Raw genomic sequence first — 19,325 nt, 5'->3', positions numbered from 1 at the left:
GACTCTGTTATATCACACCAGCATCATGGGGAACATAACGGTAGTCCAGACTCTGTTATATCACACCAGCATCATGGGGGAACATAACGGTAATCCAGACTCTGCTGTTGTGAAATGATGTCTGAGGAAATAAATTGTTTTGTTGTTGTTTGAAGTGACCTCTTTGTTGCTGTAATGTCGTTAACAAACATGGCCGTTTCACCGTTCCAGACTTCAACTGTCATTCTTCTTTTATGTGAAAAAACAACAACATTTAACAGTTTTTTTAAACAACCAGTTTTATTTGTCTTTATCTGGCCGAATGTGTACCGGGAAAGGTCCATTCAGTGTTATTGACTTCAAACAGAATCAGGATTGCAATGTCAACCATTTGACTAAATAAACTTTATTTACAAACACCGATCAATAACAACAAGAACCGTCGTTTACCACCTAAAGGTTTTTGACCTCACATAGGGACAACGAGGAGTTTATTTCAACCCAAAACCCTGGATAGAGAGGCTCAGTGAATGTGGAGCGGAATGTGTGTAGGTGAGTGAGTGTGTCAGAGGAGGACAGAGTGTAGAAGGACAGAGTGCCGGCCGGCCAGTCCAGATACACTCCTACTCTGTTGGACGAGGAGGAGGCAGGTAAGTCAGTTCTCTCCTTATTGTGCCTGGCAGTGTAACCGTAATCAGAGCAGCTCAGACTCCAGGACTTGTCATTGCATCCAAGCTTACAGTCATCGGCGTTTCCTGTCCTGCCGATTCCTCTGTACGTCATTCCTATGTCATCCCCTCCCCCACTCATCTCTGCCTCCCAGTAACAGCGCCCAGTCAGACCCTCTCTACACAGCACCTGTGGCCAGAACTCAAATCTCCCTGGGCGATCAGGATACGGCTGCTCCTCTTTCCCCCGTGTCACCTTCCTGTTCCCCTCCGACAGAGAGAGGTGTCTGCATGCTGTGTTCGGGTCCAGTGTGACATCACAGGCATCTGATAGGGTAAGATCAATATTAGAAATCATCATCAGAATGTTAATCATCAAGGCCTTTTATGAGGAGCATTGACTCATTGATTAAAACGTCTAACTAACAGACGGCGCTGGATGGAATGAAATAATGAAATGATGATTAATTGTTGAGTATATCGACTGTGTACTGTACTGACACAATAAAAAGTAGTTAAAAATAAGAGCGAGAGAGTACTTGTAAATAATGTGTTTTTTAGTATTTCATTTATCGTCTTTTTCATCTACATTTGTCTGTATTTTATATGACCATTTGTATGCAAGCCTGTACAGTATATCCCTCTGGGCAAAAACTGGTTGAATCAACATTGTTTCCATGTCATTTCAACAACAAGAAAGTACATGTGAGGACGTTGAATGAATGTTGAATCAACGTTGAAAACTGACTGGATTTGGGAACTTTTAACCTAAATCCACTGACAGGGTGACAAATCTTCGTTGATTTCACGTGGAATTCAGGTTAGTCGATAACTTAACCGAACGTCAATCAAAACTAGACGTTGAACTGATGTCTGTGCCCAGTGGGTCTGATTCTACTTCCTTAAAGATGGCGGCTCATATTTCATCTGACCACGTAGGTCAAACAGTTGAGTAATATGACTCTGAGGTTATGCTATTTCCTGTCTCATCACCAGTAACACATTTCACATTTTCTTCACAGCAGTCAACACTTACATTTTTTCAGCAGCCAGTACTCTCCACGGTGGTCAACACTGCACAGGAAGCAGAACAGTGACTCAGTAAAACACACACATAACCACACACTTACACAACCACACACTCACACAACCACACACTCACACACAAATATTGTTTATTGGATATTAAATACAGGGCCTAAACTTTGGTTTTAGAAGTGGGGGTGACATATATATATATTTCCAGTTGGATAAACACTCCAAACAGCCTACCTGATCACATGGAGGCATCCACATGGTCCTAAAGCACACCGTTGCCTCGTTTTGTATAAAACTGGGGGGCGGGGGGGTGGATGTGGTGCCCCTGATTAAATAGTTATAGCTAACCCAGGAAACCTGAACCAAAATTGTCCAATTGACACAAACTTCACAAACACTCTCTACATACTTGAGTTTCTCCAGTCTCCAGTGTGGATCCTCCAGTCCAGCAGAGAGCTGCTTCACTCCTGAGTCTCCTGGGATATTGTAGCTCAGGTCCAGCTCTCTCAGGTAGGAGGGGTTGGACCTCAGAGCTGAGGCCAGAGAAGCACAGCCCTTCTTTGTGATCAGACAGCGTGACAACCTGCAAAGTTTATCACACATTTACACCCTCTAGTGGTGAAAAGGGGACACATTTACACCCTCTAGTGGTGAAAAGGGAACATATTTACACCCTCTAGTGGTGAAAATGGAACACATTTACACCCTCTAGTGGTGAAAAGGGGACATATTTACACCCTCTAGTGGTGAAAAGGGAACACATTTACACCCTCTAGTGGTGAAAAGGGGATACATTTACACCCTCTAGTGGTGAAAAGGGAACCTATTTACACCCTCTAGTGGTGAAAATGGGATACATTTACACCCTCTAGTGGTGAAAAGGGGATACATTTACACCCTCTAGTGGTGAAAAGGGAACACATTTACACCCTCTAGTGGTGAAAAGGGAACCTATTTACACCCTCTAGTGGTGAAAAGGGAACCTATTTACACCCTCTAGTGGTGAAAAGGGAACCTATTTACACCCTCTAGTGGTGAAAAGGGAACCTATTTACACCCTCTAGTGGTGAAAAGGGAACCTATTTACACCCTCTAGTGGTGAAAATGGGATACATTTACACCCTCTAGTGGTGAAAAGGGAACCTATTTACACCCTCTAGTGGTGAAAAGGGAACCTATTTACACCCTCTAGTGGTGAAAAGGGAACATGTTTACACCCTCTAGTGGTGAAAAGGGAACACATTTACACCCTCTAGTGGTGAAAAGGGAACCTATTTACACCCTCTAGTGGTGAAAAGGGAACCTATTTACACCCTCTAGTGGTGAAAAGGGAACCTATTTACACCCTCTAGTGGTGAAAAGGGAACCTGTTTACACCCTCTAGTGGTGAAAAGGGAACCTATTTACACCCTCTAGTGGTGAAAAGGGAACCTATTTACACCCTCTAGTGGTGAAAAGGGAACCTGTTTACACCCTCTAGTGGTGAAAAGGGAACCTATTTACACCCTCTAGTGGTGAAAATGGGATACATTTACACCCTCTAGTGGTGAAAAGGGGACACATTTACACCCTCTAGTGGTGAAAAGGGGATACATTTACACCCTCTAGTGGTGAAAAGGGAACCTATTTACACCCTCTAGTGGTGAAAATGGGATACATTTACACCCTCTAGTGGTGAAAAGGGGATACATTTACACCCTCTAGTGGTGAAAAGGGAACACATTTACACCCTCTAGTGGTGAAAAGGGAACCTATTTACACCCTCTAGTGGTGAAAAGGGAACCTATTTACACCCTCTAGTGGTGAAAAGGGAACCTATTTACACCCTCTAGTGGTGAAAAGGGAACCTATTTACACCCTCTAGTGGTGAAAATGGGATACATTTACACCCTCTAGTGGTGAAAAGGGAACCTATTTACACCCTCTAGTGGTGAAAAGGGAACATGTTTACACCCTCTAGTGGTGAAAAGGGAACACATTTACACCCTCTAGTGGTGAAAAGGGAACCTATTTACACCCTCTAGTGGTGAAAAGGGAACCTATTTACACCCTCTAGTGGTGAAAAGGGAACCTATTTACACCCTCTAGTGGTGAAAAGGGAACCTGTTTACACCCTCTAGTGGTGAAAAGGGAACCTATTTACACCCTCTAGTGGTGAAAAGGGAACCTATTTACACCCTCTAGTGGTGAAAAGGGAACATATTTACACCCTCTAGTGGTGAAAAGGGAACCTATTTACACCCTCTAGTGGTGAAAATGGGATACATTTACACCCTCTAATGGTGAAAAGGGAACCTATTTACACCCTCTAGTGGTGAAAAGGGAACATGTTTACACCCTCTAGTGGTGAAAAGGGGAAATGGCAGGTGTGTGTCTTCCTCAAACTCAACAGACATTCGCATTTAAAAAATGACCCAATTAAAATAATATTAGAATCACATAATTATTTAACTAAAAACATTTGACTTCAAGAAATAAAGCATCTTGAAAATAAAAATAAATAATATCAATAGATTGTGTAAGTCTTCCTCTTCCAAACATGAATCTGCAGTTCGGTAACTATGACATTTAAAATTCAGCTGATTACTCTAATATTATTTATTTAACTAGGCAAGTCAGTTAAGAACAAATTCTTATTTACAACGACAGCCTACTAATTGTTCTCTATAAATACCTATAGAACTATCCCCTTTAGTGAACTAATACAGACTACTGACCTCAGTGTCTCCAGTTTACAGTGTGGATTCTCCAGTCCAGCAGAGAGCAGCTTCACTCCTGAATCCTGCAGGTTGTTGTCACTCAGGTCCAGCTCTCTCAGGTTTGAGGAGGTTGAGTTGAAAGCTGAGGCCAAGGCTTCACAGCATTTCTCAGTGAGGTTACACCCATTAAGCCTTTGAAAAGTAAAGCACAATGGAAATTAATTAAGACAACTGTGTGTACTGTGTACAGTACATGTAGCAGAGTATTTGAGGATCAACCATAAATAAGTTATATGCTAATGTATATTCTAACTGACACGCCTACTCATTCAAGGGTTTCTCTTTATTTAAAAAAAAAATTATACGTTGTAGAATAATAGTGAAGACATCAAAACTATGAAATAACACATATGGAATCATGTTGTAATCAACAAAGTGTTAAAAAAATCTAAATATATTTTATATTTGAGATTCTTCAAAGTAGCCAGCCTTTGCCGTGATGACAGCTTTGCACACTCTTGGCATTCTCTCAACCAGCTTCATGAGGTAGCCACCTGGAATGCATTTCAATTAACAGGTGTGCCTTGTTAAAAGCTAATTTGTGGAATTTCTTTCCTTCTTAATGCGTTTGAGCCAATCAGTTGTGTTGTGACAAGGTAGGGGTGGTATACAGGAGATCGCCCTATTAAGGTAGGGGTGGTATACAGGAGATCGCCCTATTAAGGTAGCGGTGGTATACAGGAGATAGCCCTATTAAGGTAGGGGTGGTATACAGGAGATTGCCCTATTAAGGTAGGGGTGGTATACAGGAGATCACCCTATTAAGGTAGGGGTGGTATACAGGAGATTGCCCTATTAAGGTAGGGGTGGTATACAGGAGATCGCCCTATTAAGGTAGGGGTGGTATACAGGAGATCGCCCTATTAAGGTAGGGGTGGTATACAGGAGATAGCCCGATGTGGTAAAAGACCAAGTCCATATTATGGCATATTTATAGCTCAAATAAGCAAAGACAAACGACAGACCATCATTACTTTAAGACATGAAGGTCAGTCAATCACAATGTCAAGAACTTTTAAAGTTTCTTCAAGTGCAGTCGCAAAAACCATCAAGCGCTATGATGAAACTGGCTCTCATGAGGACCGCCACAGGAAAGGAAGACCCAGAGTTACCTCTGCTGCAGAGGATAAGTTCATTAGAGTTACCTGCACCTCCGATTGCAGCCCAACTCAATGCTTCACAGAGTTCAATTAACAGACACATCTCAACATCAACTGCTCAGAGGAGACTGAGTGAATCAGCCCTGAAGAAACCACTACTAAAGGACACCAATAATAAGAAGAGACTTGCTTGGGCCAAGAAAGACGAGCAATGGACATTAGACCAGTGGAAATCTGTCTTTTGGTCTGATGAGTACAATTTAGAGATTTTTTTCCAACTGACGTGTCTTTATGAGACGCAGAGTAGGTGAACGGATGATCTCCGCATGTAGTTCCCACTGTGAAGAATGGAGGAAGAGGTGTGATGGTATTTTGCTGGTGACGCTGTCAGTGATTTATTTCGGATTCAAGCCACACCTAACCAGCATGGCTACCACAGCATTCTGCAGCGAAACACCATCCCATCTGGTTTGCACATAGCGGGACTATCATTTGTTTCTCAACAGGACAATGAACCAAAACACACCTCCAGGCTGTGTAAGGCCTATTTGACCAAGGAGAGTGATGAAGTTGCCCATCAGATGACCTGGCCTCCACAATCACCCGACCTCAACTCAATTGAGATGGTTTGGGATGAGATGGACAGCAGAGTGAAGGAAAGCAGCCAAACAGTGCTCAGCATATGTGGGAACTCCTTCAAGACTGTTGGAAAAGCATTCCTTATTAAGCTGGTTGAGAGAATATCAAGAGTTTACAAAGCTGTCATCAAGGCAAAGGGTGGCTACTTTGAAAAATATATAATATTTGTATATTTGTTTAACACTTTTTTGGTAACTACATGATTCCCATGTGTGTTATTTCATAGTTTTTATGTCTTTATTATTCTACAATATAGAAAAAAATATTTTTAAAAATAAAGAAAAACCCTTTAATGAGTAGGTGTGTCCAAACTATTGACCCGTACTGTATATATACTTTTTTTACGTGTATTTACAGAACAGTTCTGGAGGCTTTGACCACTGGCAGCAGCCTCAGAAGACCTTCCTCTGATCTGGAGTATTTCTTCAGGTCAAACACATCCAGCTCCTCTTCTGAAGTCAGCAACACAAATACCAGAGCTGACCACTGTGCAGGTGACAGGTTGGTTTTGGACAGATTTCCTGAATGCAGGTATCTTTGGATCTCCTCCACTAGAGAATGGTCATTCAGTTCATTAAGGCAGTGGAACAGATTGATGCACCTCTCTGAAGATGGAGTGTTCCTGATCTTCTTCTTGATGTACTTGACTGTTTTCTCATGGCCCCGTGAGCTGCTTCTGGTGCTTCTTGTCTGTGTCAGTAGGCCGTGTAAGTGAGTCTGATTGGACTCCAGTGAGAGGCCCAGAAGGAAGCGGAGGAACAGGTCCAGGTGTCCATTCTCACTCTGTAAGGCTTTATCTACTGCAATCGTGTGGAAGGTGATGGCAGGATTCAACTTCACTAGACATTTTCTGATGAAGGATCGGTCTTTGGTCATCAGGTTGACATTGCTGTTGTTGAAGGAGAGGAAAACATATAACGCAGCCAGAAACTCCTGAACGCTCAGATGCACAAAGCAGTACACCTTGTTCTGGAACGGCCCATAGTCCTGTCTAAAGATCTGTGTACACACTCCTGAGTTCACTGAGGCTTCAGTGACATCAATGCCATACTTTTTCAGGTCTGCCTCATAGAAAATGAGGTTGCCATTTTCCAGCTGGTTAAAAGCAAGTTTCCCCAGTGCCATGAAGCTCTCTTTATCCCTGCGTGGATCTCGCTCACCTTTCTTGTGATATTTATCATTCATCTGTTTGGTCTGAAATATCAGTAACCCAATAAATAATTGAGTCAGAGTCTTGGGCATCTCTTCATTCTTATCTGTACTCAACACATGCTCCAGAACTGCAGCTAAGATCCAACAGAAGACTGGAATGTGGCACATGATGTGGAGGCTCCTTGATGTCTTTACGTGTGAGATGATTCTGTTGGCCAGGTCCTCATCACTGAATGTCTTCCTGAAATACTCCTCCTTCTGTGGGTCATTGAACCCTCGTACCTCTGTCACCTGGTCAACACACCCAGGAGGGATGTGATTGGTTGCTGCAGGTCTAGAGGTTATCCAGAGGAGAGCAGGTAGAAGCAGATTTCCCTTGATGAGGTTTGTCAGCAGCACGTCCACTGAGGTTGGCTCTGTGACATTACACCAGCTCTTACCAGTCTCGTAGTCGAGGGTCAGTCGGCACTCATCCAGACCATCAAGGACAAATATAACTTTGTACTTGCTTTCATTGCAGTTTCCTGGTTTTTGCAATTTTGTTAAAATGTGATTCAAAAAGTCCCTCTCAATCACTCTAGTCTCTAAGACACATTTATGTAGAAGTTCTACAAAACTGTACTTTTCCCCCCTCACCAAATTCAGCTCCCGAAAAGGGAGTGAAATTACGAATTGGACATCCTGATTGGCTTTCCCTTCAGCCCAATCCAGAATGAACTTCTGCACACAAACTGTTTTTCCAATGCCAGCGACTCCCTTTGTCAGCACAGTTCTGATAGGTTTGTCTTGTCCAGAGGATTGTTTGAAGATGTCATTGCAGAGGATTTGAGCCTCTGGTCTTGCTGGATTCTTGGACGTGATCTCGATCTGTCTCACCTCATGTTCCTGATTGACCTCTCCACTTCCACCCTCTGTGATGTAGAGCTCTGTGTAGATCTCATTGAGAAGTCGTTTATGGCCCTGCTTTGGTACCCCGTTGAAAACATGCTGAAACTTCTTTTTTACTTCCAGTTTATATTCATGTTGGAACTTCTCACCATCTTCATCTGAAGGACCTGACGATGGACAATGGTTATAGAATAGTTAGCAAGCATGTGTTGTTCTCTAGACGCTCAACAGTACACAATAAACAAATATACACACATTTTTTATTTTACAATATATCTGGTTATTGGAGAAAAAAAAATCTAAGCACATGAAATGAATGCACATTTCAAAGAAAAATTATCATTTTACCAGTTAACCAATAACAAACATACAAATACTGTATAACTTATTTAAGAAAATATATAGAATTTCAATTTCAACAATACAGTAGAATATACACTGCTCAAAAAATAAAGGGAACAATTAAACAACACAATGTAACTCCAAGTCAATCACACTTCTGTGAAATCAAACTGTCCACTTAGGAAGCAACACTGATTGACAATAAATTTCACATGCTGTTGTGCAAATGGAATAGACAACAGGTGGAAATTATAGGCAATTAGCAAGACACCCCCAATAAAGGAGTGGTTCTGCAGGTGGTGACCACAGACCACTTCTCAGTTCCTATGCTTCCTGGCTGATGTTTTGGTCACTTTTGAATGCTGGCGGTGCTTTCACTCTAGTGGTAGCATGAGACGGATTCTACAACCCACACAAATGGCTCAGGTAGTGCAGCTCATCCAGGATGGCACATCAATGCGAGCTGTGGCAAGAAGGTTTGCTGTGTCTGTCAGTGTAGTGTCCAGAGCATGGAGGCGCTACCAGGAGACAGGCCAGTACATCAGGAGACGTGGAGGAGGCCGTAGGAGGGCAACAACCCAGCAGCAGGACCGCTACCTCCGCCTTTGTGCAAATAGGAGCAGGAGGAGCACTGCCAGAGCCCTGCAAAATGACCTCCAGCAGGCCACAAATGTGCATGTGTCTGCTCAAACGGTCAGAAACAGACTCCATGAGGGTGGTATGAGGGCCCGGCGTCCACAGGGTGGGGGTTGTGCTTACAGCCCAACACCGTGCAGGACGTTTGGCATTTGCCAGAGAACACCAAGATTGGCAAATTCGCCACTGGCGCCCTGTGCTCTTCACAGATGAAAGAAGGTTCACACTGAGGACATGTGACAGACGTGACAGAGTCTGGAGACGCCGTGGAGAACGTTCTGCTGCCTGCAACATCCTCCAGCATGACCGGTTTGGCGGTGGGTCAGTCATGGTGTGGGGTGGCATTTCTTTGGGGGGCCGCACAGCAGTCAAGCTACCTCCATGTGCTCGCCAGAGGTAGCTTGACTGCCAGTAGGTACCGAGATGAGATCCTCAGACCCCTTGTGAGACCATATGCTGGTGCGGTTGGCCCTGGGTTCCTCCTAATGCAAGACAATGCTAGACCTCATGTGGCTGGAGTGTGTCAGCAGTTCCTGCAAGAGGAAGGCATTGATGCTATGGACTGGCCCGCCCGTTCCCCAGACTTGAATCCAATTGAGCACATCTGGGACATCATGTCTCGCTCCATCCACCAACGCCACATTGCACCACAGACTGTCCAGGAGTTGGCGGATGCTTTAGTCCAGGTCTGGGAGGAGATCCCTCAGGAGACCATCCGCCACCTCATCAGGAGCATGCCCAGGCGTTGTAGGGAGGTCATACAGGCACATGGAGGCCACACACACTACTGAGCTTGTTTTAAGGACATTACATCAAAGTTGGATCAGCCTGTAGTGTGGTTTTCCACTTTAATTTTGAGTGTGACTCCAAATCCAGACCTCCATGGGTTGATAAATTTGATTTCCATTGATCATTTTTTGTGTGATTTTGTTGTCAGCACATTCAACTATGTAAAGAAAAAAGTATTTAATAAGAATATTTCATTCATTCAGATCTAGGATGTGTTATTTTAGTGTTCCCTTTATTTTTTTGAGCAGTGTATTTATATTTGCTCAAAACCTTATAGACACAAGAATTCTGAATTACCTATTGGACAGTCTCTGTTTAGCTTCTCAGCGAGATCGTTGCGGCTAATCTTCTTCAGGATTATCAGTGTGATCTGCACAGCCACATTCCCCCTGTATTTCTGCACCATCTGATCCACTATGTCCAGTCCGTCAGATGTCTCCAGCTGGCCCTTTGGAATGTGAGGGAAGCCATCCAGCTGGTTTTCTGTAGTTAGATGCCACTTAAATCTCTTCAGCTCGTCAGAGCAGAGATCATCCAGAACGGCCAGGAGACGCTCTTTCACAGATATGGCCATTGTAGGTCAGTGGAGACTGTAAAACAGATGGAGTCATTGTAGGTCAGTGGAGACTGTTAAACAGCAGATGGGGCCATTATAGAGACTGTAAAACAGCAGATGGGGCCATTATAGGTTAGTGGAGACTGTTAAACAGATGGGGTCATTATATTGACTGTTAAACAGCAGATGGGGCCATTGTAGGTCAGTGGAGACTGTTAAACAGCAGATGGGGTCATTGTAGGTCAGTGGAGACTGTAAAACAACAGATGGGGTCATTATAGGTCAGTGGAGACTGTTAAACAGCAAATGGGGCCATTGTAGGTCAGTGGAGACTGTAAAACAACAGATGGGGTCATTATATAGACTTTTAAACAGCAGAAGGGGTCATTATAGGTCAGTGGAGACTGTTAAACAGCAGATGGGGTCATTGTAGATCAGTGGAGACTGTAAAACAGCAGATGGGGCCATTGTAGGTCAGTGGAGAATGTAAAACAACAGATGGGGTCATTATATAGACTGTAAAACAACAGATGGGGCCATTATAGAGACTGTTAAACAGCGGATGGGGCCATTATAGAGACTGTTAAACAGCAGATGGGGCCATTGTAGGTCAGTGGAGACTGTTAAACAGCAGATGGGGCCATTGTAGGTCAGTGGAGACTGTTAAACAGCAGATGGGGTCATTGTAGGTCAGTGGAGACTGTAAAACAACAGATGGGGTCATTGTAGGTCAGTGGAGACTGTAAAACAACAGATGGGGTCATTATAGGTCAGTGGAGACTGTTACACAGCAGATGGGCCATTATAGAGACTGTTAAACAGCAGATGGGGTCATTGTAGGTCAGTGGAGACTGTAAAACAGCAGATGGGGCCATTATAGGTTAGTGGAGACTGTTAAACAGATGGGGGCATTATAGAGACTGTTAAACAGCAGATGGGGGGTCATTGTAGGTCAGTGGAGACTGTTAAACAGCAGATGGGGTCATTGTAGGTCAGTGGAGACTGTAAAACAACAGATGGGGTCATTGTAGGTCAGTGGAGACTGTAAAACAACAGATGGGGTCATTATAGGTCAGTGGAGACTGTTACACAGCAGATGGGCCATTATAGAGACTGTTAAACAGCAGATGGGGTCATTGTAGGTCAGTGGAGACTGTAAAACAGCAGATGGGGCCATTATAGGTTAGTGGAGACTGTTAAACAGATGGGGGCATTATAGAGACTGTTAAACAGCAGATGGGTGGTCATTGTAGATCAGTGGAGACTGTTAAACAGCAGATGGGGGCATTGTAGGTCAGTGGAGACTGTAAAACAGCAGATGGGGCCATTATAGAGACTGTAAAACAACAGATGGGGCCATTATATAGACTGTTAAACAGCAGATGGGGCCATTGTAGGTCAGTGGAGACTGTTAAACAGCAGATGGGGCCATTGTAGGTCAGTGGAGACTGTTAAACAGATGGGGCCATTGTAGGTCAGTGGAGACTGTTAAACAGCAGATGGGGCCATTATAGAGACTGTTAAACAACAGATGGGGCCATTGTAGGTCAGTGGAGACTGTTAAACAACAGATGGGGCCATTATAGAGACTGTTAAACAGCAGATGGGGCCATTGTAGGTCAGTGGAGACTGTAAAACAACAAAGCATGTAGCGTCATAATCTACAAGCCCCGACATCTGCACTATTGTGAGAAATACATGTACATCATGATTTGCTATTACTTACATTACTACCATTTTCCACATAATATTCAGTAAAATATTTAGATGCCATTGGTGCTCAACCCCAGTAGAAAATAGGCGCTTAGGACAACAGTTAAAGCTCTGGCGCCCTCTGGTGGCATTTTCTAAGCAACACATATATTGTAAACTACCTTCATTAGATACATTTTGATTTCAAAACTAGAAGTCCTTACAAACACATAAGAACCCGTGGGATTCTGGTACAACAACGTAACTAAGACAGAGCAACAGCAGGCAAAGAAAAGACATACAAAATATGTCCGTTTATTTTGTATTTTTCGTTTTGGTTCCCGAATTGTCCCCATGCTGGGGAATAAGAGATTTGCAAATAAAATAAATAGAACATTTTAAAAAATCATAATAAATTGTCATATCTTTTAAAATGGCAAAATAGGGGGTAAATTGTGGCAAAAATAACGTGACCAAACATGGGTCTAAATTATTATTTTTTCCCCTGGTTTTCATATACTGTGTCTCTAGGACAGACACTTCAAATGATTTGTTTTCTGACTGTCTGTTTTGCCATAAACGTGTTATTCAATGCTTTTCAATGGGCTTTAGGCCAAATTAGACCTACAGGGGTTTAAAATGGCTTTGTTCTATTGGAACAAAGCTCAGAGCTTTTATCCAAACATGCACAGATTCCAATAGAACAAAGCCATTTTAGGTCTAATTTGGCCTAAAGCCCATAGAAAAGCATTAACATGCATGGCAAAACAGACAGTCAGAAAATAAATCCTTTGAAGTGTCTGTCCTAGAGACACAGTATATGAAAACCAGGGAAAAAAATACAAATAATTATTTTTGCCACAATTTACCCCCTATGCACATTTTGCCATTTTTACAGCCTGTTACTGGGTTACTTTTAAGACAACTCCCCTGAAGCTTGGTGAAGAAGCTGGATGCAGCTCATTTTTTATTTTTTTAATTATTTTACCTTTATTTAACTAGGCAAGTCAGTTAAGAACAAATTCTTATTTTCAATGACGGCCTAGGAACAGTGGGTTAACTGCCTGTTCAGGGGCAGAAAGACAGATTTTGTACCTTGTCAGCTCGGGGATTTGACCTTGCAACCTTTCGGTTACTAGTCCAATGCTCTAACCACTAGGCTACCCTGCCGCCCCATTGATGGTGGATGAGGTGAGTTTCCCACTACTATGTAAAGCACTGTAAAGTACCTCAGGTGGTAGAAGAGTGCTATATAAATCCAATCAATTATTATTAATTTACGTGTCTCTACTTCTACTTTGTCCTTTTCCAGATATGAAAGGAGACACCCCTCAGTTATTATTATAACAGTACAGTTTTATTGTGTCCCCAGACAAACACACCCGATTAAACTTGTCAACTACCTAAATCAGGTACCAGGCTGTAAAAATGGCAAAATGTGCATAGGGGGTAAATTGTGGCAAAAATAACGTATGTTTGTCCGGGTCTACAACAACAACGTGTTATGCCTCAGCCACAACGTCAATCTATTATCAATATGTCCACTCCTAGTTATAGAGTTTATCTTGTCAGCTCAACAACAACAAAAATGTTTATGTCGTGATCACAAAATAAATAAGTTGGGATCTTAACATGATGTCCTCTCTGGACTTTTGTATCTTCCTGATGACCAGCGCTCTGTATATTCTGACGGATGAGGTCTGAGATGGAACATGAAGCTAACTGAACCTGACTAGCGCTCTGTATATTCTGATGGATGAGGCCTGAGACGGAACATGAAGCTAACTGAACCTGACTAGCGCTCTGTATATTCTGATGGATGAGGCCTGAGATGGAACGTGAGGCTAACTGAACCTGACCAGCGCTCTGTATATTCTGATGGACGAGGCCTGAGATGGAACATGAAGCTAACTGAACCTGACTAGCGCTCTGTATATTCTGATGGATGAGGCCAGAGATGGAAAGCTCTGTATATTCTGACGGATGAGGTCTGAGATGGAACGCTCTGTATATTCTGACGGATGAGGCCTGAGATGGAACGTGAAGCTAACTGAACCTGACTAGCGCTCTGTATATTCTGACGGATGAGGCCTGAGATGGAACGCTCTGTATATTCTGACGGATGAGGTCTGAGATGGAACGCTCTGTATATTCTGACGGATGAGGTCTGAGATGGAACGCTCTGTATATTCTGACGGATGAGGCCTGAGATGGAACGTGAAGCTAACTGAACCTGACTAGCGCTCTGTATATTCTGATGGATGAGGCCTGAGATGGAACGTGAAGCTAACTGAACATGACTAGCGCTCTGTATATTCTGACGGATGAGGCCTGAGATGGAACGCTCTGTATATTCTGACGGATGAGGCCTGAGATGGAACGCTCTGTATATTCTGACGGATGAGGTCTGAGATGGAACGCTCTGTATATTCTGACGGATGAGGCCTGAGATGGAACGCTCTGTATATTCTGACGGATGAGGCCTGAGATGGAACGCTCTGTATATTCTGACGGATGAGGTCTGAGATGGAACGCTCTGTATATTCTGACGGATGAGGCCTGAGATGGAACGCTCTGTATATTCTGACGGATGAGGTCTGAGATGGAACGCTCTGTATATTCTGACGGATGAGGTCTGAGATGGAACGCTCTGTATATTCTGACGGATGAGGCCTGAGATGGAACGCTCTGTATATTCTGATGGATGAGGCCTGAGATGGAACGCTCTGTATATTCTGACGGATGAGGTCTGAGATGGAACGCTCTGTATATTCTGACGGATGAGGCCTGAGATGGAACGCTCTGTATATTCTGACGGATGAGGCCTGAGATGGAACGCTCTGTATATTCTGACGGATGAGGCCTGAGATGGAACGCTCTGTATATTCTGATGGATGAGGCCTGAGATGGAACGCTCTGTATATTCTGACGGATGAGGCCTGAGATGGAACGCTCTGTATATTCTGACGGATGAGGCCTGAGATGGAACGCTCTGTATATTCTGATGGATGAGGCCTGAGATGGAACGCTCTGTATATTCTGACGGATGAGGCCTGAGATGGAACGCTCTGTATATTCTGATGGATGAGGCCTGAGATGGAACGCTCTGTATATTCTGACGGATGAGGCCTGAGATGGAACGCTCTGTATATTCTGATGGATGAGGCCTGAGATGGAACGCTCTGTATATTCTGACGGATGAGGCCTGAGATGGAACGCTCTGTATATTCTGATGGATGAGGTCTGAGATGGAACGCTCTGTATATTCTGATGGATGAGGCCTGAGATGGAACGCTCTGTATATTCTGATGGATGAGGCCTGAGATGGAACGCTCTGTATATTCTGATGGATGAGGCCTGAGATGGAACGCTCTGTATATTCTGATGGATGAGGCCTGAGATGGAACGCTCTGTATATTCTGATGGATGAGGCCTGAGATGGAACGCTCTGTATATTCTGACGGATGAGGCCTGAGATGGAACGCTCTGTATATTCTGACGGATGAGGCCTGAGATGGAACGCTCTGTATATTCTGACGGATGAGGCCTGAGATGGAACGCTCTGTATATTCTGACGGATGAGGCCTGAGATGGAACGCTCTGTATATTCTGACGGATGAGGCCTGAGATGGAACATGAAGCTAACTGAACCTGACTAGCGCTCTGTATATTCTGATGGATGAGGCCAGAGATGTATATCTAGCTTACATGATAGTATACCCATCAAGCAGGCATCAACAGTCTAGTCGGAAGGCTACTACATGGGTCATATTCATTAGTTTACACCGCAGCCAACAGTTTTAAAACGTTGCATAAACAGTTTACTCCAAATGCTGTACGACGTGACCGAAACGGTTTCCGTTGCCAAATGTTTTGCTACGGTGGGCACTAATGAATACACACAACCTGTTTTGAGGAAGCATAAGTTGTTGTTAGACAATAGATATTGTGGAAAGTCTCTCTTTCAAACAAAATACCTGCTTGCATGAAAATCATTAACAGTAGATTCTAAAAAAGAAAATGTTTGTTTGTTTCTTGTTGTGTTTTAAGCCTGTGTTGAGCAGACAAGCCCATAGGCCTATGATACAGTGAGAGATCACCGTGGGGAACACAGATGGGCATGGAATGAATTCACCCCACCCATCTAATTTACATAATCAACTACAGTACCAGTCTAAAGTTTAGACACACCTACTCATTCAAGGGTTGTTCTTTATTTATTTTTTACAAAGCTGTCATCAAGGCAAAAAGGGTGGCTATTTTAAAGAATCTCAAATATAAAATATATTTAGATTTGTTTAACACCTTTTTGGTTACTACATGATGCCACGTGTTATTTCATAGTTTTGATTTCTTCACTGTTATTCTACAATGGAAAATAAAAAATTTCTATAAACAATAATAACAATAGAAAATAGTACAAATAAAGAAAAACCTTTGAATGAGTAGGTCCAAACTTTACTGGTCCTGTATATGAATACACATTATATCATCAACTATATGAATACACACAACAATATTATCAACTATATGAATACACACAACAATATTATCAACTATATGAATACACACAACAATATCATCAACTATATGAATACACACAACAATATTATCAACTATATGAATACACACAACAATATTATCAACTATATGAATACACACAACAATATCATCAACTATATGAATACACATAACAATATCATCAACTATATGACAATATCATCAACTATATGAATACACACAACAATATCATCAACTATATGACAATATCATCAACTATATGAATACACATTACAATATCATCAACTATATGACAATATCATCAACTATATGAATACACACAACAATATCATCAACTATATGAATACACATAACAATATCATCAACTATATGAATACACATAACAATATCATCAACTATATGAATAGACACAACAATATCATCAACTATATGACACTATCATCAACTATATGAATACACACAACAATATCATCAACTATATGAATACACATAACAATATCATCAACTATATGAATACACACAACAATATCATCAACTATATGACACTATCATCAACTATATGAATACACACAACAATATCATCAACTATATGAATACACATAACAATATCATCAACTATATGAAAACACAACAATATCATCAACTATATGACAATATCATCAACTATATGAATACACATAACAATATCATAAACTATATGAATACACAATTGTCGTCTTACCTGCTATCTCTCACCAGAAACAGAGTCTGGATGATCATTGGGTTGTAGAATTTTACTTTTGTTTGCTCAACTCATTTACATATCAGGTTCTACCTGTTTCTCTCGCTCCCTCTCCCTCTCTCTTTATGACTCTCTCTTTCTCAAACACACACACACACACACACACACACACACACACACACACACACACACACACAGCCAACCAATGGAACAAATAATACCTTCAGTAAATAAAACAGACACGTACAGAAACATGTCGTTGACTCAAAAGTTCCAAGAAATATTATATTTTTACTACCAACTGATATTGTATTCTAATGACATCATCGTGATGTATCACTGACACTTTCATTTGAGGCATTAGAATGTACGTAAGAGACATGATTGTGTAAAATCATCTTAAATTGTGTCAAATCTATGTCAATGTAGACCAGCATAAAGTACAACAACAGATCTATGTCAATGTAGACCAGCATAAAGTACAACAACAGATCTATGTCAATGTAGACCAGCATAAAGTACAACAACAGATCTATGTCAATGTAGACCAGCATAAAGTACAACAACAGATCTATGTCAATGTAGACCAGCATAAAGTACAACAACAGATCTATGTCAATGTAGACCAGCATAAAGTACAACAACAGATCTATGTCAATGTAGACCAGCATAAAGTACAACAACAGATCTATGTCAATGTAGACCAGCATAAAGTACAACAACAGATCTATGTCAATGTAGACCAGCATAAAGTACAACAACAGATCTATGTCAATGTAGACCAGCATATAGTACAACAACAGATCTATGTCAATGTAGACCAGCATAAAGTACAACAACAGATCTATGTCATTGTAGACCAGCATAAAGTACAACAACAAATCTATGTCAATGTAGACCAGCATAAAGTACAACAACAGATCTATGTCAATGTAGACCAGCATAAAGTACAAGAACAGATCTATGTCATTGTAGACCAGCATAAAGTACAACAACAGATCTATGTCATTGTAGACCAGCATAAAGTACAAGAACAGATCTATGTCATTGTAGACCAGCATATAGTACAAGAACAGATCGATGTCAATGTAGACCAGCATAAAGAACAACAACAGATCTATGTCAATGTAGACCAGCATAAAGTACAACAACAGATCTATGTCAATGTAGACCAGCATAAAGTACAAGAACAGATCTATGTCATTGTAGACCAGCATAAAGTACAACAACAGATCTATGTCAATGTAGACCAGCATAAAGTACAACAACAGATCTATGTCAATGTAGACCAGCATAAAGTACAACAACAGATCTATGTCAATGTAGACCAGCATAAAGTACAAGAACAGATCTATGTCATTGTAGACCAGCATAAAGTACAACAACAGATCTATGTCAATGTAGACCAGCATAAAGTACAACAACAGATCTATGTCAATGTAGACCAGCATAAAGTACAACAGATCTATGTCAATGTAGACCAGCATAAAGTACAACAACAGATCTATGTCAATGTAGACCAGCATAAAGTACAACAACAGATCTATGTCAATGTAGACCAGCATAAAGTACAACAACAGATCTATGTCAATGTAGACCAGCATAAAGTACAACAACAGATCTATGTCAATGTAGACCAGCATAAAGTACAACAACAGATCTATGTCAATGTAGACCAGCATAAAGTACAACAACAGATCTATGTCAATGTAGACCAGCATAAAGTACAACAACAGATCTATGTCAATGTAGACCAGCATATAGTACAACAACAGATCTATGTCAATGTAGACCAGCATAAAGTACAACAACAGATCTATGTCATTGTAGACCAGCATAAAGTAC

The 19,325-nt window shown here is 41.8% G+C and overlaps 1 protein-coding gene across 2 annotated transcripts; it reads right to left on the bottom strand.

Moving 5' to 3' along the window:
- Positions 1-260: 260 nt before the first annotated feature.
- Positions 261-17,548, bottom strand: LOC110538790 (NACHT, LRR and PYD domains-containing protein 3-like). Of its 2 annotated transcripts, XM_090197759.1 has the most exons (7): positions 17,481-17,548; positions 10,288-10,580; positions 6,539-8,390; positions 4,403-4,576; positions 2,095-2,268; positions 1,684-1,721; positions 261-974 (listed from the first exon to the last, which is right to left on the bottom strand). In XM_090197759.1, the coding sequence occupies exons 2-7, from the start codon at positions 10,562-10,564 to the stop codon at positions 433-435; spliced, it is 3,057 nt and encodes a 1,018-aa protein (XP_090053885.1). In that variant the 5' UTR covers positions 10,565-10,580; positions 17,481-17,548; the 3' UTR covers positions 261-432. The 2 variants fall into 2 exon arrangements, with proteins under 2 accessions (XP_090053885.1, XP_090053886.1); XM_090197760.1 differs by lacking the exon at positions 17,481-17,548 and having other exon boundaries at positions 10,288-12,185.
- Between the last annotated feature and the right edge of the window lie 1,777 nt (positions 17,549-19,325).

This window comes from Oncorhynchus mykiss, chromosome 13, assembly GCF_057628025.1.
Source record: "Oncorhynchus mykiss isolate SJ-2025 chromosome 13, ASM5762802v1, whole genome shotgun sequence".
Classification (NCBI taxonomy): domain Eukaryota; kingdom Metazoa; phylum Chordata; class Actinopteri; order Salmoniformes; family Salmonidae; genus Oncorhynchus; species Oncorhynchus mykiss.
This window is presented reverse-complemented; position numbering and strand designations above follow the sequence as displayed.